The sequence below is a fragment of the Bacillus rossius genome, chromosome 3, assembly GCF_032445375.1.
Source record: "Bacillus rossius redtenbacheri isolate Brsri chromosome 3, Brsri_v3, whole genome shotgun sequence".
Classification (NCBI taxonomy): domain Eukaryota; kingdom Metazoa; phylum Arthropoda; class Insecta; order Phasmatodea; family Bacillidae; genus Bacillus; species Bacillus rossius.
The window spans coordinates 78,699,207-78,720,765 of NC_086332.1; the positions used below are offsets into that span (position 1 = coordinate 78,699,207).

Here is a 21,559-nt window from a genome sequence, read left to right on the forward strand (position 1 = left end):
ATATTAAACCCCATGCGTCTCTGAACCTGAAAATAATAGAACTACCTATGTTATATTTAACAACTGGTGCATGACAAATTTTACGGAACTTCAAACTAGCTTAAAAGTAGGCGGTGCTCATTCAGGGACCTCACTCCCATATTTAGAAGAGCGTCCCCGTGCAATTGCAACGTGCCTAGTTTAAAAAAAGTCCCTTAGTGTTGCGGAATAAGGAGTAACGTGAAGGGCTTGGGGGGAAAAACTTTATTGATTTTTAGGGTGACACTGTCAACTGCCGTTGACTGTGAGTTCACGATAGAAGACTAGCCAACGAAAATATTCGCCCGGCAAAAGTAATGTAAAGACGAGTTATAACTTGACAAAAACATTAGTAACCACACATTTTATTCAAATTTCATTGACCGTGGCTGACGTCATCTCCGTAGTGGATAGATATCATCAAGGATGTGTGGCACATCATCATGCCCACCGCTGCCTCCCTCAGCCGGTCGCGACGCGCTGTAAAAATGGCAGCATTCCGTGGCTTCTCACAGGATAATTTTTGCAGAAGGCCTAAGAAGAAAATTAGTTGACACTGCTGTCACAAGTCTTCGCACACGAACGTTCCTCGCACGAGGCAAGAAAGGTGGGCGTTCCGTTAATGCATTAAATAATTGAATTTCTATTTATAAAAGTGAATTCGGAAAAGAAAAATGGTGTATTATGTCGGAAGTACTACGGGTTATTTTTTTTTGTCATTGGAACACTTGTAAAAGTTACATTACACGAAAATTGCCAGTACGTGAAGTGAAAAGTGTGCACAAAAAATTTTAATTGAATTTAAACCTTACTTTCTGTAGTGTTTTTCGATGACTGTGTGTTATTAATAAGTACGTAGTTTTGATTATGAACATACGTAGTAGCTCAAGTACGCAACTGAAATGTCGCTGTATTAAGAGAAAAGCTGATATATGTAAGCTGCGTTTATTCTAACGAAGAACTAATAATCAAATAATATTTACCTCATACTTTATTCACATTTTAAACGTGCACAGAAGAGTGTAAGTGTGGGCAGTTTGACTCTGATGGTGTTTACTTGCTGCGTTTCTTGAGAAGTTATTTAGAAAAGAGGAATATCTAACCAGTGGTACTGTATTTTTTACAGTATGAAGGAGAAATGTTGTGAGAAAACAGAAATGTTTATTTTTGATGAGTTTTTTCGGTTCCTGACAATTTTTTCGGACGACTGTGGTATTTTGTGCTTCGATTTTACGCAGAACTTGAAGTGCTCGTGGAGTTATGCGTCTAGTAAGGCAGAATACAAAAACATTCAATTTTCGCGTATTCTGACACTGACAGAATGAGGCAAGGGCGCGGAGGTCAACGAAGCAAGAAATGTAAATTAATATTTATTGTTTGTGATGACAAGCTGTTATTTATGATTAAGTCTTAGTTGGTTATGTATTAAAATATTTTTAATCTGACATTCAGCTAGGAGGTAGTTCTTGTGCCCAACATAACCTAACCAAACTCTAGACGTTAGTTTATTACTTGATAGTTATATTAAGAGATCTCCACTCAAGTATTATTGCATTAAGAATAATCTTAATTATATTTTTAATATTTCAGTTGTATGTATATATTTTTGGTGCAGGCTAATATGATGAAGTATTAACACTTGAACTAAAGTTGGATTATTGTTTCAAGTGTCTGAATAGTATTTATTATATTGGTTGCATATCTTTAAGTTTATTATTAAATGTGTGTTCCTTGTGTTTTTATGCAAACAGTAAAGGTTAACACAAGTGATATAAAATTATGCAAACATCAACTATGACAAGGTTTTGATCATGTAGTTTCTGAGTGGAATTCAACTTGCCATATTGAAGTCTAAAATTATTCTATTAAATTAACTTGAACATATTTTAATTATTTTGAATAAACTATCATTTATGTAAGCTAGTTAATTAAATAAATTTGAAAAATTTGTTGAGAGTTAACAGTAAATTAAAATCAGAAAACTTTTAAATTATTATAATTTTTAATGTGCCTTGATTTGAGCCCAAATTGAAGTACTTCTAATAACCAACTTTATTGGAGGCTACAACTTGTTTGTATAAATTAATATATATATATATATATATATATATATATATATATATATATATATATATATATATATATATATATATATATATATATTCAGCATAAAAGCTTTTATTGTTTGTTGTACATGATTATAATAGCACATATTAAGTGCAGACACAGCCTATTTTAATATTAGTAAAACAAATGTTTTAAGTAAGAAAAGTTATGTATATTTTATCATTCTTATGGTAGTCATTAAATTAGTTCTGATTTTTAGCCATCTTGTATATTAAGGCAATATGCTATCAGGTAAATTTAGTAATTGCTATAGTTAAGTACCATTAAGTAACATTTATTAATTAGAGTATTAACTAATTATGTAATATTAAAAAACTAATGTTTTATTTGCTTTTAAATGTGTAGCTAATACAATGTAGCCATTTTAGTAGCAGTACATAACAGCGGACTGTGGTTACGTTGTGCAGGTTGTAGAGGACGAGGAGTGCCCCCAATCACGCTGCCAGCCACGCTGGAGGACCCCGCTGCCACTTGGAAGGGACCACCCCCCGGCTCAGAGCCCCAGAACTTTGCTCCCAACTCAGGCCAGAACTTTTCTGGTCCGCCGGCGAGCTTCCAAGGACCCTCTCCCTTCCAGGGCCCACCTGCCGGGGCGGGATCCCCGGCAGGTGCACCACCTTACTCTGGCCCCCCACCCGGTTCGGGAACGCCACAGTACACCGCTTCGCCCGCCCCTTCCGGCTCGTCCACGCCTGGCCCGGGTCCTCCTCAGTCCGTGGGCAATGCGGGGTTCCCTCCTCCACCGAACAACGGACCGCCGTACAATGGACCCGGGCCGGGACCGTTCGGCTCTCCGTCTGCGAGTGGCCCGCAGTTCGTCGGTAGGCCGGGCTCGTCGGGACCCCCGTTCGTGGGCGGCCCTCCGGGTGGAGGCAACCCGCACTTTCCCTCCGGCCAACCGTTCGGCGGTCCCCAGTACGGCATTCCTCCCGGCTCTCCGTTCGGCCATGGTCCGAGCCACCCCATGTCCGGTCCGCTGCCCGGCCATGGTATAATGCCTGGGCAGATCCCTGGCCCCAATCCAGTCGACAGGATAGACCAGGGGTGAGTGTTATCACATACGTCTTTGTAGCTTTGTCTATTTGGGGACCAATTGTATGTTCTTGCCATTCTAAGCTCTGAACTACTTAGGTGTCGTTTCTGCACTCATAAATTTGAGTCACGTGGATGTTGGGATCAAACCCATGACCCTGACCACACGAGTGTGGTGCATTAACAATCACAGCCTCTGAAGACCCTTTAGAGTTTTTATGGAAGTGGCTAGGCTGTTCATGTTAAATGTATCTATTTTAAAAAATTTTTAGTGTGTGGTGCTTGTTAATAGAGCATGAAAATGATTTCCATGTTGTTTTGTGTGTTGTTGCACATTTTATTTTGTAATAATAATAATTTTTTATCCCCCCCCCCCCCCCCCCTTCCACAACCCAGGCACACTATATATTCTACGCTCACCTTTATATTTTAGTTTAATATACATTGGAGCCTTAAATATTATATTAAACTTAAGGTGTGTATTGTTAAATCACATATGTTCATTAACTTAATGTTGCATTGGAACCCACAACTGTGTTTCAGATTGTATTAACTTATATTGCTTTATGCTGTTTTCTGGTGAAGGAGCTTTCTGCACTAATAATGCATACAATATTTTTTTATGAAATATACATCTTTATACCTGCAAAGATTTTGTACTTTGTGGTACACATGATAAATTATAATTAGAATTAGAATTGCTAAGAGTATGGTCATTTTTTTTTATCATATCTGGCATCGACCTGTAGGATTTAAGTAATTAGTTTTATTAGCAGTGTTTAACGTGGTTTTTCCCAACTTTCTGGTAGCCAGCCATACTAAAATCTTAAAAATCATTTAAATTTTGCTTAGGCCTACATTTAAGAAAAAATGTATACTCACACACACATATATGTTAACAGGGCTTAGGTCATAGCATTGACGAGATCGGCAGATTGTCACAGTTGCTTTTAAAAGAATGGGAAAGGCTGCAGAGTGTTTAGGATGTGTCTGAGCTCGGAGTGGTGCGGGTCTGCCCCCCCCCCCCCCCCCCCCCTCTTCCTAGGTTCTGTACAGTATATTATTTCACTGCTGCTCAGGATTTTTACATCTGTTGCATTCAGGATACCATCTAAAAATAATTCTGGATATCTAGATTATTATTGGTACAGTCAACATTAGTTCCAAGTAGGCTACTTGAAATAGATTTTTTTGATAACATGAAATTACTTATTTCTTCAGAAAATTATGGAGCTTTTGGACATCCACAATTAGCATTCATGATTGACATTATGTGTATTGCTTTAACTCACAAAATTTTTGGTGTTGGTTTGCTGCAATTTTCATTAGGGTGAACTGGGGTAAATAGGAACATTAAACAAAATTCCATTTTCTTAACATCCTCTCTTAAAATACAATTTAGTAAAGTATTAATATTTAATATCACAGGAAAGAGGGTAATGTTAGTTATCTAAAATGACCTTAAAAGGGCAGTATTATGGCCTTGTTTATAATGAATGCATTTTTAAAAAACAAACTGAGTGTTCCTATTTACCCCAGTAAAGTAACTTATACATATTAACTATTTCCATTGTCTAAATGGCAATTATTTACGTAGGTAATTTGTTGGTATTATTTATTAAAAAATTATTTAAATCATGCACAACCACTTTAATTAATCATAATCCCTCATTACTGAAGAATTAGTCTAAAAGATTTTTTTATGTTTATCTATTAATATTATCAAGAAATAAACAATAGAAACACATTTGTTGAAAATTAAAAATATGTGTTTGGAAAAATAAAATAATACATATTTTAATATTTTACTTTACAATGACTGTATTTCCAAATAAAATTTAAAAAAAAACCTCCGTCAATTAAGTTACAAGCCTGGCATTATCAAATTATATCTTATGATATCTACTTTAGTAAAATAGGCACATCATCATTACACCCACCCTTAGCTTCCTATGATTGATGGAATACTTTTACAAAATTATACACATAAGACTACATTACCAAATATTTCCCATTTTTTACATAAATAACTAATAATTTTAAATACCTTTTTTTAAATTAAAATTTAAATAATTTTCCATAAGAAATAGACAGTGATTAGTCCTCCCCCCCCCCCCCCCCCCAGTAAAGTGGGGTAAATAGGAACATGGGTTGTTTAAACACATCAATGCATGATAATTGATCTGTGGTAAATAAGAACAAAAAAATAACATCTTGAATTATTTGTAAATAATTTAGTAGTCTACCCAATTAAAAAATTTCACACACAACACTAGACATTAAACAACACTAATAATAGACAAAACCAAAATAAATTTGGAGTAAAGTTTGGATTTATAATAGCCTAAGCTACAAATTCCTTGACAAACAAATAAATCATTCACTGTTTTTAGAAGAAAGCACTCTTTGTAAAGCATAACACACATCTTAGCTACAAAAAATACTTTAAAATGTTAGTATAACTGAAAAAAAAATACTGTAGCCTTAAAAATAAACTCGTTTCTTGCGCTTAAGAGGCCGTGTCAGTAAATGTTTATTTCCAATATTCTGCTTTAGAAGTTCTCTCTTTTAACAGTGAGATTTAGTGACTTATTCAACCGAAGTAACTGTAGCCGCAGCGCGTGATAAAGCTACTATACCCTTATCACAGGATTAGTGGGACGGTTGACAGCTCCAGTTTACTCGACGAAAAAATGTATCTGGTTCCTCGACAATCTGAGAGGATGACAATCTGACCGGCGGTTCACTAGGAAATTGCGGTGCAGGGATTCAGAATCAAGAAACCTCACATTTACAACTGTACTATGAGTCGTATCTAAAAAATTTTAATATTTTAAACGTATCGGAATACAATTAATCTTCAAACATGTGGTAATTATTCTTTATCTGGATGTAATATTCCGTGAAAAATAAAGTTTGTTGACATTAAAAAGTATACGAAATTCATCATGTAACGTTTTAAAAGGATAATAACAAATTCATATACTTAGATATTGCATATGCATTACACACAATCTAAATACAATCTCACTAAGTCAGACTACCTAATTTTTTACAATGCACCATCATACAGTTTAACAGAAGTAGGAGAACCTCTTATCGACGTTGTTTCAAAGAATTTAAATTTACAAATATTACTATTTATCTTATTACGATATGTATCTTTATGAATACGAATTTACAAAAAAAAAAAAAAATTGAATTGATTACATTACACTTTAACATTACACAAGACTAAAACACTAACAAAACTTAATTTTATATATTGCTGTAGCATGTTAGAAGACGAAATAACTCACAAGACTAACATTAAGAGGGCTGCGTTACAAATTTACTTTACAGAGGAGAAAATATCCTTTAAAGATATTTCATTACCTAATTGATTACATAATACTGCCGTTGATGTGATCGTAGATATAAAGTATTGAAAAAAATAAATTCCATTATGTTTATGTAAATATTTAGAAAACGTTATTGCTTGCTCATTATTTAAATAATAAAGAATCTTTTACTTTTATGTACTGAACAAACAAAATACTTATAAGTTAATAAGAATAAGCTTAGTTGAGTAACATCTTCAATTTGTATTGAATTCAATATACATATCGAAAATCAATGAATGCATTTGATTGAATTCAATAAATATTTGATCTTGTGAAACGGCCATAATGGTGATGTAGATAATTATAGATGCTCACATGCATTTTGAGAGTCCGTATAAAGCCTATTACAATTCTATAAGTATACATTAAAATGCTTTTAAAATAGACATGTGTAATATAATTAAAACTTGTTTAAGTAAGATCATCACAAAAAAATGAAAATCCTTCAACATTAAGTTATGTTTTATAAGATTTTAACAAAACACACATACCATAAGAGAATAATAATCATGCCACATAATTCAACACAAAATACTCATTCCAGTAGGCGCTAAGTAAAAATAACTTCTATTTTTATGCTGATAACTTTACATTGTTTTATATATATCATTATTTATAACTTTTAATATTCTCTACACATTAACTGAAATTAATTATTTACAGAGTCTTAGCAAATGTTGGTCTGTACCACATACAGTTCGTACAATATCTCTAATTGAAACACATACAGTTCATTATTACCTAGTAATTTCAATTATATTTCCATGAACATAATGAAATTAGTATAGAGCCTAGGTTGTTCACTGTTAATTGAATACTTCTGAAGTATGTTCATTGTGAGTTAACATACATACCAAATGCCATTCTTCCAGTAAAGTTACATAGAAGACAAGATAATATAAGTATGTATGTAGTACCATATTTTAAACCCCTATTAAATGAATAATAACTCAATCTCTTTTCTGGACTATTAAGTAATAATTTTTTATTACTGTTATTTGTAACTTAAATAAAATGACAACTAACAAATTAGTAAAATATATAATTACGTGCTATATAGTGTGACATTTTTACTTGGACGGCAAACGAATATAATAAAATGTCTATGACAATATTAACTTTACTCATTATAATGGAAAGAAGCAAAATGGGCAGATAAGCATATTCTACGCTGACATTTAAAAATGCTCAATTCAAAATGAACATTAAATGTTTTTCCCGAAATTTTCTTCCCGATGACAAACAAAAAAGTTATATGGTCGCGAATAATACATTTGTATGGCTTTACATCAGCGGAATATTGCCTTGGCATAAATGTGTGAAGTCTGTGGCACTTGTGGAGACGTAAACCTTCGCTCGAACACAAAAACAAATGAACAGATTTTTTTTTATGGGATGTGCAATCGGAGACCCCTGTGGTGGTTGAAGAGTGTCAGGTCGGTCGCCAGACCAGATAGTAAAAGCTCAGGGGCTGAGGATAGAAAAGGCCTATCTCCAAATGATTAAGTATAAATGTTGTCATGTAATAGTTAAAGACTTGATTACACCCAGGTTTATAAACCCATCATGATCATGAAGACACTGATCGGAAGGTAATGTGCAATACATTTCAATGGCCTTTTCAGTTTTTGCTAATTAATTATAAATATAAGCAAAATTTCACTGTATCTGGACAAATCAAAATATTGATAATATTATTTTTATCACAGAAATAATATGTGATATGATAACTAAATTTTAAAAAAGCGGTTATGTTAAATGTATTGTATACTTTCAGTAGGCAAAATTTCCTGCCCCTACCTCTTATAGACTTTGAGAAAAACTGCCTTTTAAAATAACATTGATATAGATAGGAGCGCAAATTTGTGACACAGCCTCTTAACTTGCTTAAGTGTACTGGTCTTTATGGTAGATTCAGACTTATTTCCTTTTCAAATGACTGTCTTTTTTTCATCTTCTTTCTTGTTCCTCTCTCTCTCTTTGGATCACTTCTTCACTCGTAAGTATTTCTCCATATTTCTGCATTTTCAATCTAATCCTGCTCATTGGGGGTTCCTTTGAATTGCTTGCCAGTGATTGTTGGAATTGAGTGATTGCATAGTTGATAATGGACATAGGCGTGTTTGAGTTATATCTAGTAGGTCCAAGAATTTCTGGCCATTTTTCTCTTTGGATTTCTGGCCATTCTGAAACAAACAATTTTCTATTCATAATACTTAAAATTTTATTTTATTATCCTGAGACATAAAACACATCAGATTATACATAGTGCTATTAAATTGTTTCTAAAAAAATATGTTATTTTTGAATTAAAAGGCATTTTTGTGTTCCTATACCCCAAAATTTTGTTCCTGATTACCCCAAGCTGTGACTATTGTGGGGTAATTAGGAACACTCAAGTTTAATTGTCTTCAATGAGCAATTTTAATTTTGTTATATTTTTTTTCATAAAATATGTATTATTTTGAATGTATTCATTTTACAACATTTCAATAAATATGTATACTGACCTTGCTATGAATATTCTTCTTTCAGAACTACAACTTTTAATTCTTCATTTTTCTTTATATCATTATTAAAACCTCTTTGGATCTAAAACAAAACAGACCAGGACTATAACATTTTGTAACATAGAGATGGATAGAGTCGTCCTAAAAACAATACCTTTATGAACATTATCCACCATTTTGTTTTACAGCTATAACAAGTGTTACTAATTACCCCTGTTCATATTTTACTTTTGTTGAAATAAAACAATCAAAAAATTGTGTAGAATGATTCTTAATTGGACCAACATACTTTGTGATGGGATCAATTAATAAAACCTCTTAGGAAAATGTCAGTACAACTTGTGGCCTTAATTAATTTCCTTTCCATTTTTATGAAAAAGATTCTGGATGCTATGAAACATCCTCAGCACCAGTATTTCAAAATGTGTGGACACTGAGTTTTAATGGATTGAGAAAGTAATGTGATGTTTATGTTTTGCCATATGAGATTGTGGTGATTTTGTTTGAGGTAGTTAAAGTGAATTAATTGCAGTAGGCATGTTGAAGTGAATATGATAATTTTTTAATAATTTGTATGTGTCCTCTTTTAAAATATGAAACACTGGCCAAGAAGCATAGCCACAGGGAGATGATGGTCACTATTAGGTGATCTGCCCCTGTGAAATTCTGTGATACTCTTTGTTTTTGTAGTTTTACAACACAATTTTTTTTTGTAATTTGTGTAATTTAGCCTATATTATTTGTATATTTTTTTTTATTTTTGGGTGCCAAGTAGAAAAAAGATCTAAAAAAAAAAAGAACGACTAAATTTTTTTCTCAATGCGAAAATATTCCATCCTGTAATGAAATCTTCCCTACTTCCTAGTGACTTGGAATATTATATAGTTACCTAGTAGAACAAGTGTACACCTTGATTATTTTAAGTACAATTTAGTGCAAGTGTGGACTTACATATTAAAGTGTTCAGATAAGGTTGTGATTGTAATGCAAAACGCAATGATGAGAGTTTACAGTGATGCAATATTATTATTATAATTTTTTTTAAAACACCCAAACCTAAGTATTTTTGAGGAAAATTAACTTCTATTATGGTGAGAGATAGAAAAATTCTGGCAGAAAATATTATTTAAAGCTAATACTTGATTATAAAATAAATTTCTTATAGAAAGGGAGAAGCTGGTCAATACAAATGGATACACAGGGCACAATTTAGGAAAGTCGTGGAAGGAGTTGTGTGTTATTGACTTTGAACTGTGCTCAAAAAATCTTGTCTTGTCCTTTCGGAAAGATTTAAAGTTATGATGGTGGTCTCCACTTACAAGCCACAACCTATTAATAGTATGTATACCATATTTCTTTTTTTTTTCTTTCCATTTTTTCATTGCTAAATCCTATAATTTCAGAACTTTCATTGAGCACTAGTTGCAGTTGTTCTGGAGTCAGTATAGAAACAGGTGTCAGTTGAGAATGTGCAGTTTTCTCAGGTCATAAATCTCTACTTTGACCAGCTGGCACCACTAGCTGCTCTGCCGATGACATCGTAGTCCCAGCCTTAGAGTACAAAATTTGTGTGTGTGGGGGGGGGGGGGGGGGGGAATTTCTTATGGAAAATTATTTAAATTTTAATTTAAAAAAAGGTATTTAAAATTATTAGTTATTTATGTAAAAAATGGGAAATATTTGGTAATGTAGTCTTATGTGTATAATTTTGTAAAAGTATTCCATCAATCATAGGAAGCTAAGGGTGGGTGTAATGATGATGTGCCTATTTTACTAAAGTAGATATCATAAGATATAATTTGATAATGCCAGGCTTGTAACTTAATTGACGGAGGTTTTTTTTTAAAATTTTATTTGGAAATACAGTCATTGTAAAGTAAAATATTAAAATATGTATTATTTTATTTTTCCAAACACATATTTTTAATTTTCAACAAATGTGTTTCTATTGTTTATTTCTTGATAATATTAATAGATAAACATAAAAAAATCTTTTAGACTAATTCTTCAGTAATGAGGGATTATGATTAATTAAAGTGGTTGTGCATGCTTTAAATAATTTTTTAATAAATAATACCAACAAATTACCTACGTAAATAATTGCCATTTAGACAATGGAAATAGTTAATATGTATAAGTTACTTTGATTCTCAGTGTTAAAATGATAGTTTGTGTGATTGGTCTATGTTACAGTAATCTGTTTAAAGACATACTTAAGTGTGACATAATGATAAATTAGACACATCACATGGTGTAGAATTTTGTGGGGATTAACAGATTAAGGTGTCGAATGTGTTTTACCTACGAAAAAAATGGCAACTAGGTATCAGAAATAAATGCTGAAATACAAGAAGTCGATCAAGATGTATTAATGGATTCACTGAGCATGGTAGCTTGGTGGTAAAAACATGATCCACATTGGGAGGATCTAGATTTAAATTGTGGTGTTACCAACCTGATTTCTGGTTCTGTTGGTAGTTCTGTATGACTGAACCACCAAGATTACAATCGGTTACAGACTGCTTCAATAGAAACCCCACTGTCATTCATTATATTCCGAAGTTTTGGGATTGAGCCCACGACACACTCCACTCGAGTGTGATGTTTCAGCTATCGAGGCCTCAAAGCTATTGGGACTAAAAAAGCTTGCAGGAGAATCATTGTCAGTCACTGTACTCTTCACATAGCATCGTGACCTCTTTTCTTTGCTTTTTTAATAATATTCCTGATGAAACAATTCTTCCCAAAGCACTTGCTGCCAGGGCTGTCGAGAGGGATGGGTAGCAGGATGAAAATCCCTGAGACCCTGACACCATGAGGGCTCGGTTGAGATTCAAAATTTTTTTTATGCATGAGTTTACAGTGATAGTAGGACAAAAATTACAAGTATATTGCTAATAAACCTTACAAGTTATGTGATACGTGCAGGTCAAATCTACAGTTACGGCCATAGTAGCACTAAAAGTCTTTAAATTTTACCTAAATTGTGTGGTTTGAAAATATGTTCGTTAAGTAATTGGTGCTGGTAGTCGTGGAAATGGGGGACAAAATTATTTGCCTCCGGGTCCTGGGTTTCTCATCTCGTCATCAGAAGAACTCTATGCCAACAAGATGTTAAGCCATTTCTGTCCATCCAGAGCTGTTTCAGCTATTTGTGGTAATAGGTAGATTAGTGATCTCCTTTCAGTCCATCTTCTTACCTCGCAGCCATCCAGGTTTTACATTTAAGGTAATAAGATGAACAGAACCTTGGCTGCACATCTAAAGTGAATTTACTTCTGGAATGTGCACGTAAAGAATAAGAGGTTTGTAACTCAAATATTTTACCAGAGTCTTCCAGGTTTATCAATGCCACACTAACTTGCATATTATTATCTAGCTCTTTAGAGGATTTTTCGTAAGAAAAAGTTCAGGAGAGTGGTCAGCTTCTTTAGCTTATCCTTTATTTCAAACATTTTATTTATTGGTTAATCTTGATGAGAAACTTTTCCATAAAAAATTTCAAACTTGGTATTTTTGAATATTGCTAATGTTGCTAGATTATTCAGGAAAAGTTTTTTTTATTTCCACTGGTTTATAGAAAACTTAACAGTTGTAAATGCAATGAAATATGTACAGGAATATGTATTATAATTTCCTTTAAATTTCTTAAAATTACTACAAAAAATTCTTAATAGTAATATTAATCATATCTATCAAATTTACTGTTATTTAACCTACATGAAACCCTTAAATTTTCCTTGAATTTGAAGTCCTTCATAAGTGCGAAGTTTGTTGAGATTCAGTGGAGAATCCTAATATTTGAACAAATTTACAGTATTTGAACTCTAGCTGACCTAATCTTACCAATTTTTTACTTTAGTAATGATCGCTTATACTTCAACTTGGGAAAAACAGTGCAAAACCTTAGCTACCATGCAAAAAACCTAGCTGCTGCACAAAATATATAACTAGCAAAAAGCTAGCCGCAAAAATGTTTTAATGACCGTACAGTACTTGAATTGTGGCTGAACTATCCTAACCAACCCCTCACTAAAGATATGACCACTTAGATTTCCAAAACCTCGCCTTTCCAGAAAAACCTTAGCCTTCTCAAAAACACCACTGAACAGATAGAAAATTGAAATATATAATTTATACAAAAACTCTCCTTTTCTCAATCACTATAAATACTTAGCACATATTCATACACATTAACATTCATTTGAGAAAAAATGTGGTAAACTTGAATTTGGTGCTCTTTCTCTTATTCTCTCTTTTTTCACACACACACACACATGCACAATATTTTATATATTCACGGAATAACAAATTCTAAAAACCATTATAAAACGTGCCTTTACATAGACCTCATTCACAAACAAAAATAACATCTCCACTTTCATTTTCAACCGTGGCATCTAGCTAAAACAGGACAAAATATAAAAAATAAAAATAACTACAGAAATCCTTATACATACTCAAAAATATTCTAATAGATTAGAATCATCAAATTGTTTACGTATCATTCAATCAAAGAAAACAAATAAGTACTCCTCAGTAGAATACATGAACACCAGAAGAAACAATTATTTTATAATCCTACTATTATCTCAAATTATGTTAAAACAACTGGTACCAATAGCATAATGCTTTTTTCTTCCAAGAAGACAGTTGACAAATTTTATAAAAGTAATTTATGGACTTAATAATGTCAGAAATAGTACAGTAACATAATCAGTGCAATATAAACTGAAAATTGTTTAAGGGTTAGAAACTACTTATAATATCAAAATGTTCTACATAAAAAAAAGTGATAATAGTAGATGCAGAAAAAATATTTTATTTTGTTTATTGGACTTCTAGAAAGTTGTCCAGATGAACTACTTATTACATTGCCATAGGTATGTCTTTTGATTATTATGCATTTAGTTGAATTCCTTAAAGGCCCCGCCTACCTGGATACACATACGGTGTGCAGAGCTTTAGAAGAAACCACACAGTTTGAAAGATGCTTAAGATATTCGGGTGGGTGTATGTTTATGGAAAGTGTTTGAGAATCTGTTGAGGGCAGATGAGTAGTTATATTTGCTTGTTTTGTTTTAAACTGTATTTTTAGGAGAGTGAAACTGAAACTTGTGTTTTCAGAATAATTTTTAGACTGGTACAAATTCTTCATTTCTCCACTGTCTTAACCGCTCAGATTTCACAGTTGTCTTATGTACTAGAAGTCTGTGTGCTAGTTCAGAGCCTTTGCCTTAGAGGAGATACTTGCTAGAAACACCAGCGAGCTTCACACTTATCATCCTTCCTCACTAACACAGATACACCCCTGAATAGGTGGGCCCCTTAAGTGCTCACAAAACAGCATCAAACAGCATAAGATCTATAACTTTTTATATGAGTATTTCAAAGATTATCTTTTGAAATATGTATATGATACTACTATGGTAAGTTTGTCTTGTACTTCATAGCTACTTTTTGATTTTAATTTGAAAATTATTTTATTATTATTTTTACTGTTTCACCTTTCAAACACAATTTAAATGAGTCAAATATTTTTTTTTTACTTTTTGATTAATTTTTTTGAAGTGATAGGTACTGATTGAAAATAGCAACCTACAGAATATGCATACAGAATATCCTTGAAGCATAATTTTTTTTTTAGTTTTATAGTCTTTTTTGGAGTGTAGTGTAGCCTTTCATTTATTTTCTTGAATAATTTATTTAACACAGGAAACAAAAAGAGACAAAATGCTTCAGGTATACAACTGTAGTCTCTGAACTTGGCTTGTGTTCTGGGATGCAAAGTGTTACATTATTGTGACAACTCCCAGTTTATTTCCTCTATAAAATCTTTCTTGAGTAAAGTTATATAATTTTGTAGTAGTTTTAACTAGTTTGTTTTTAAAAAAATATATCAATAGTTTTTTTAAAATCTTATTGAACAATTAACTTTTTCTTCATAGCTCTTCACAGATAACAAGTTTTTTGGAATCACTCGGGGTTAAAAAAATAGATACTTTAATTGGACTTAGAATTATGTATGCAATATCTGTTAACACATTAAAATTATGCTGACCAGACCCAGCCACTAACTTCTGTCATGGTGTAACTCTTTTCAACTAGCAAGAGTTTGAGAATCCATTCTAAGGTGAAAAACTTGCTTTTGCTTAAGGTATTTGAAATTAGGCCGACCAGACCTAATCATTACCTTTGGTCAGATAAGGAAACAGCAGAAATTTGAGTGCTTATGTAAGAACCACAGCAAGCATTGATGACAAAAAAAAAGAAACTGTATACATGTGCTAGGACCTTATTTTATAACGCAGTTGGTAAAAATGCTTTCTGAGTGTGATTACAAATGACATAAAATGCTGAAGCACATCTGTCATTTAAATGCTCAACTGCCAAAAGAAAGGATTTATGTAGGCCTACATATGTTGTTGAAGGTTACAAGTTATGTAGTTAAAATTTCCACATATTAATATGTTTTAAAAATTAATTATATCTTATAAATGTACATGTATGTACATTAAAAAAATATTAGTACGTATATGAAACTTTAGTACTTCTAATACCACCTTTTTTTTTCCGCTGTATTCCACAAAAAGCAACTTACAGGTGTCAACTGCACAGACTGTAACAGTATGTAGACAATTCTACAAAGCAAACATGCCCAAATAAATTTCAGTTGATACAAAATTCTGTATGCATGTTTTAAGTGTCCTAATTTTGTAAATATCAATATTTAATGAATAAACATTGTTTTATATTTTCAAATCAGATTTATGTACTTCTGTTGCTCATTTATGTGTAATGCATTACATTTTTTTATCATAACAGTTTCTATAGTTGATAGTTTTGGTTTTAAGTAATTATGTAAAGCAATTTTTTTTATTCTTAAGAATACCTAAGGTTCCTACTTTTCCAAATGTGTAGCCATTTTTATTTCAGTTGTCTGTAATTTATAGGTACTTCAAATTAATCGTGGTTTTATTGTCTCCATGAGCTTTTAGGTATACTAAAGCACAAATCATTGTCTCATCTGTTATAGTTCCTTATGTAACTGACTTGTAAGGCATAATGTTTTGTAAAGCATGACTGTCACAGTATATTTAAGTATAATGGCACCATTTTTTCAGCCTAATAAATCTGTTTGTGGCTTCAAACTTTTGACAAAATTGGTACAGTAAAATTTGTGAATGCATTTTACTAACAAACATTTAACATTCTCTGTTTAAACTTTAAAACTATCATATAGCTAATCACATGTATTTGCTATTAAATTACTTAAATATGCATGCCAACATGTCAAGTAACAACAGGTTTATTGTGTACCAACATTTTTTTTTTCTTAATTTTTCTTTTTAGCAAATAATGTTTTTGTAAATTTTGGCTGATATTTAGCATTTACAATAAATTTAGTGGAAATGTAAGAAAGAAAATTTCTTACAGGTTTGTAATAAAAATACACACCATTTACTGTTATTACTGAGTTGTACAATTTATTTGTGCCAATATTCGGACACATCCATAAGTACGAGAAAAATAGGGACTACTCTAGATTGTGATACCATAACAATACTGATGTCACCAGTATGGCGTCGTTTACGTCATTACAATCCCTACTTTCTTACGGAACAAGTGCGGGAATATGGGGGTTATGGGTGGGGAACAATAAACACTGTTTGTACAAATTTAATTTTTAAAAATATTTTGGCACCTATCGTAAACTAGAATATAATCTCCCCCCCCCCCCCCCCCCCCCCCCGCGTTTTATTCTGTTTTGCAATACAGATTTTTTATTATCAATAAAATTATGTCCGTAGACAATGCAACATCGTGCGCTATTTATTATAACAATTCATTTTACTGAATAATAAAAGTTGCGTGAAAAGTGGAAAATGAGGAATAAATTACTGGTATCGCAAAATATGTAGATTTAACCAGGCGGGACCATTCTAGTTCACGATACCGAGAAAATATCACGAAAATTCTTACTTTCAATAAATTAAATACCGGTATCGCAAAATATAAATGACCGGGTGGGACTGTATTCTAGTTACGATACCGAGAAACTATTGTATCGAAAGTCTCACTTTAAAAAAATTAAATACCAGTATTGGAAAATAGAGTTGACCGATTTGGAACTGTTCTCTACTTCACGATACCGAGAAATTTCACATATTTACTGGTATCGCGAAGAGAGTATACCGGTGGGACTGTATTCTGCTTCACGATAGCGATTAGAAGACTATCTAGAAATTTCATTAACGTAATCGCAAAATAGACTAGAACAGGTGGGCCTATTTTCTATTTCACGATACAATATTTTATTCACGAAAATTGTAATTTTGTACAAATGAAATATCGGTATCGCAAAACAAACTAGACCTAGTAAAATTTGTCTCCTTTATGATACTTTCTACCTTTAATTTTCTTGTGTCATAAAATAAAATTCCCTAAAAATTGTTACTAGCCGACCTACCCTCATCAAACCTTTCGCTTTGGTTTTATCAATTCAACGATTGCACAACTAACCTACAAGAAAACGAGCAATTTTTACATTATCTAATAACTTTTATGATTCACCTAACAAAAGAAACTATTTCACCTAACATCGCAAATGAAACATATACCTCTCACCTTACACATCAAACGAAATTCACATAAAACTACAAATCACAAACATTTAAAAGTCATAAAAACACATTTCTTAGCTTTTGGTAATAATCGTTTTCTGTCTATTACAAAAATGCATTAGATGTAAAATTTTTGTTAAATCATTTAATGCAACAGTGTGTTAAAACGAAAAACAAGAATTATTAGAATATTAATCTCTTAACAGTAAAAACTGAACTGTAGTTAGGGCTAAAAAATTGTCCCTGAGGGTAGGCTAAAGCATACCAAGTGTAGAGCACGTGTAAATATTTGGTGAGCATTTTACATGATACTGCAGTCATTGCTGTTGCAGTGCGGCGTCGCAGTTTGCCCGCGGCTATTGGAGACGGAGGTACGTAGCTAGTCGAGGTGTATGTGTGTGAGGCGGGATGATAAGCGCGACGCTCGCTGGTATTTCTAGCGCGGTATAGCCTCTAAGCGCAAGGCTCTGAACTTGCGCGCAGTCTTCTCGTCGTCATATGGCAACTGTGAAATTCGAGCGGTGACCGTAACATATGGCGGAGAAATGAAGATAAAGGTGTATGCAAGTCCCTTAAGTGGTTTCAAGAATCTGCACCGGTTGTTTTACGCCTATATAAACGTTACCCTGAAAACAAGCTCTTTAGCCATTTCAACTCTTTTAAAAATACATCTTATAAACGTAATCCGAAATCAAAAGTAGGCCTACCTTTCGGCCCTAAGCGAATTCTTAAATGCTTTTCGTAAACAGATCCCACACGGATATCTTGAGTAGTTTTGAAATCGCGTTGTTTTTCCTGAAACTCTGCCCACCGTATGTGTGCCCGGGTAGTGAGCCCCATAACGCCCCCCCCCCCCCCCCACCTTTTCTCACACACATGTAAATAATCGCAGTGATGTCAGGCGAGCTTGGAGCGGGTGCGCTCCCATGACGGCCGGATTATCGTCCAGGACGCTTATTGTAGAAACGCCGTGCTCGGGCACACGAATGCGACCTTCGTGGTTTCCTTACATATCAGTCTCTTAAAACTGCTGGTGCTACCGCCGAATGCTCAGAGCGGTAGGAGGTTCCTCCGTAATGTCGATGGAAAGCACGGTGATAAGTATTGTAACTGACTTTTATTAGTTGAGAGTTTTTTTGAATGTGTTTGTCGCCATGTATGTGCATACTTAACATGCGAGCTAGCAGTACCAGCTGCCGCGGCGCCAGGGCAACAACTGCCGCCGACCAAGTGAAGCGGCAGCGTGCAGCATTCGCCATGGAACACTTGCCGTTCTTTCTTTGCGTGGTTCCGCATCTGCCGCGGGGTTCTGTCTTCAGTTATGCGAGAGTTGTAGCCTTGTGAAATCGAATGATCCATTTAGTAACATCCTGGTGTAATTGGCACATGGAGAGGCCGTTACAAGGGGCTTTAGCGAAAATACATTTGTTTCACTGATCACATCTGGTAGGCCCATGTGATCCGGTATTGCTGCATGCATACATCATATGTGACCTGTAATTTATTGGACCTAAGTTACGGCAGGGATAATGTATGCAGCACCGTGTTGACGTAATATGACTTAGAAGTAAGCAGATAAGGCATCTTGAGCAGTTACTTTGCAAGCCTCAACGAATATTTTGCCATTCTGTATGACTTTATGTGCACTCGAGCTTAAGTTCAAATCCGTTAGTCTAAATATCGACACCTTCCATTCTACGGTTGGCTCCGTGTGGTGCCAGCGAACGAATCTGTTATGCTCAGAGTCCATCCAAGTCACGTTCAGTGGATGCTCAGTGATGCCTGTTGAGGTTACGGTTCTACTGCATCTTCGCATAGTGCGCACGATTTAGACCATCAGCATGCTCTGTTCCCTGATCTATTCACGCCGACCAAGGACAGGCGACACCTATTTCAGGCACCGGTAAACTTAATTGCTGTACTAAAGGAGCAAATAAATTCGTACCATACGCACAGCAAACATTGTATACTGTGCCTGCAATATACCAGAAATATGTGCAGTGTGTTTGTATCTGGATGATGGTCGAAATTTTTTGGAGGACGAAGCGGCAGATTTTCCTTGACGGTACCAACACAGTGACTGTTAAAATAGGATGAAAATTTGTGAATAGTTCTTATTTGTAGAACTTTCAATTTTTTTCTTAAAATTGTAAAAAAAAAATGTTAAACTATTGTTATTAATATTTTTAGAATGTTCTGTAAATTACATTTTTAGCAGCACTACCTGTTCTAAGGGCCTGCCCCACTATGAGATCTTCAGAAAATTATGTGGGTTTTAAAAACTACTCAACCTATCTCAGTGACGTCTGTTTACAGAAAGATTAAGAAAATGTTGAAATCGAAGTAGTAGTTAGGTTCTCACAACCTTTCTCTAAATTTTAGTTTTTGGAAATATGTTGGAATAGAATATTGGTAGTTAATTTTTTTGAATGAGAATTGCAACACTTGTAAGTACCAAGTGAATTGTCATTGTACTGTTATATTAATTACTAACTATACCGGCCACGCGATGATGTTGCTAAGTTTAGTTAAATGGAAAATAAATAAAAGAGAGAGCTCACTTTTTTGTTGTAATTTGTTTGAAGTAAGTACACAATTACAAAACATCTCTCACTCTCGCCCTCTATAAATCTTACTATCTCTCTCTCTCTCTCTCTCTCTCTCTCTCTATATATATATATATATATATATATATATATATATATATCCATATATCCATATCCATATCGCAGAACCGGATTGATGTGAAAGGACAAGGGGGGGACAGGCTTGGAAATCCCAAGTCAAACATCGATAAATAAAGTTCTAACATAAATAACGTTATTCAATAATACGAGTTACAATTTGTCAGAATATAAGGGTAATGTGTAACGAATCGTCGGATGTGCTTTTGACATTACAAGTTCCAGGATGATATTTATCATACAGACACAGATAACATAAATTAAAACGTCATCTGATACATTGAATGAATGCAATTTTCCCACATACACAAGGAATCTTTAGAGTTTATATCGAAAAACAAACCTCGTTGACATTTTGAAAAGTATTTCTTTCTTCCGACAATTTGGATGTCAACCATGCGTAAAGCAAATATTTCCGTGAATATCGGTGCTTATAATTGGTGATTTACGATGGAATGTATTTTAATAGCATCTTCGTGAGAAGCAATTTATCGTTTGTTTTCAATCAGATATGTACAATTTTGAATGCGCTGGATAGAGTTTTTAATTTGCCTGTAGAATTAAACGTCGCTCGGTTGGCAAATATGAATACATTTTGGAGGTATGACTTAACCATGCAAGTCCCAAGACCGTCGTCGGTGGTAAAGATTTCTTCGTACAATCCAGGATTCGTTTGAACTCACCCTTGCCCCCCCCCCCCCCCCCTCCTCACCAAGAATCTATTATTAGCAAGAATTTTTCTTTTTCTACGTAAGGAAGCATGACGCTGGTTAAAAACAGATCATAGAGCTGTGGTAAGTTTTCAAAATTTCGAATATTTTACATCTGAAAGGCTTTCGTTAAATTCTCAACAGTTTTTTTTTAACCCTTGGATCGAATTTTCCCGTGGCTTCTTGCAAACACAACACTTTCGGTGATAATTCACCAGACAATATCATCGCTGATTGTGCCGTGTATGAGTGTGTTAAAATTGTTCATATAATGCCTTTTAACAAGCTCTGTTTTTGAATTTTTTTCGGCGAGAGTTTGGTCATAAGTTGACTTACCAGAAAACCTGTCTGATCGGTACCAAACAAAAATATTTTGTCAAAATTTGCGATGATTGCTTTCGTCTGCAGTTGAAACTTCCTTGCGAATTCCAGTGTTTCTGCCAGTCACAGATTCTCTGTTACTCATATATC

General features: G+C 33.7%; 1 protein-coding gene across 14 annotated transcripts in view; it reads left to right on the top strand.

Moving 5' to 3' along the window:
• Window positions 1–500: 500 nt before the first annotated feature.
• Window positions 501–21,559, top strand: part of LOC134530950 (LIM domain-binding protein 2) — a 321,432-nt gene continuing 300,373 nt past the window's right edge. For 6 of the 14 annotated variants that reach the window (XM_063366288.1, XM_063366293.1, XM_063366294.1 and 3 more), the window contains exons 1-2: window positions 501–1,376; window positions 2,553–3,189. In XM_063366288.1, coding sequence (XP_063222358.1) covers window positions 1,340–1,376; window positions 2,553–3,189 — 674 coding nt within the window. In that variant the 5' untranslated portion in view covers window positions 501–1,339. The remainder of the gene's footprint in view (window positions 1,377–2,552; window positions 3,190–21,559) is intronic. The other 8 variants (XM_063366289.1, XM_063366295.1, XM_063366299.1 and 5 more) reach the window with 3 other exon arrangements.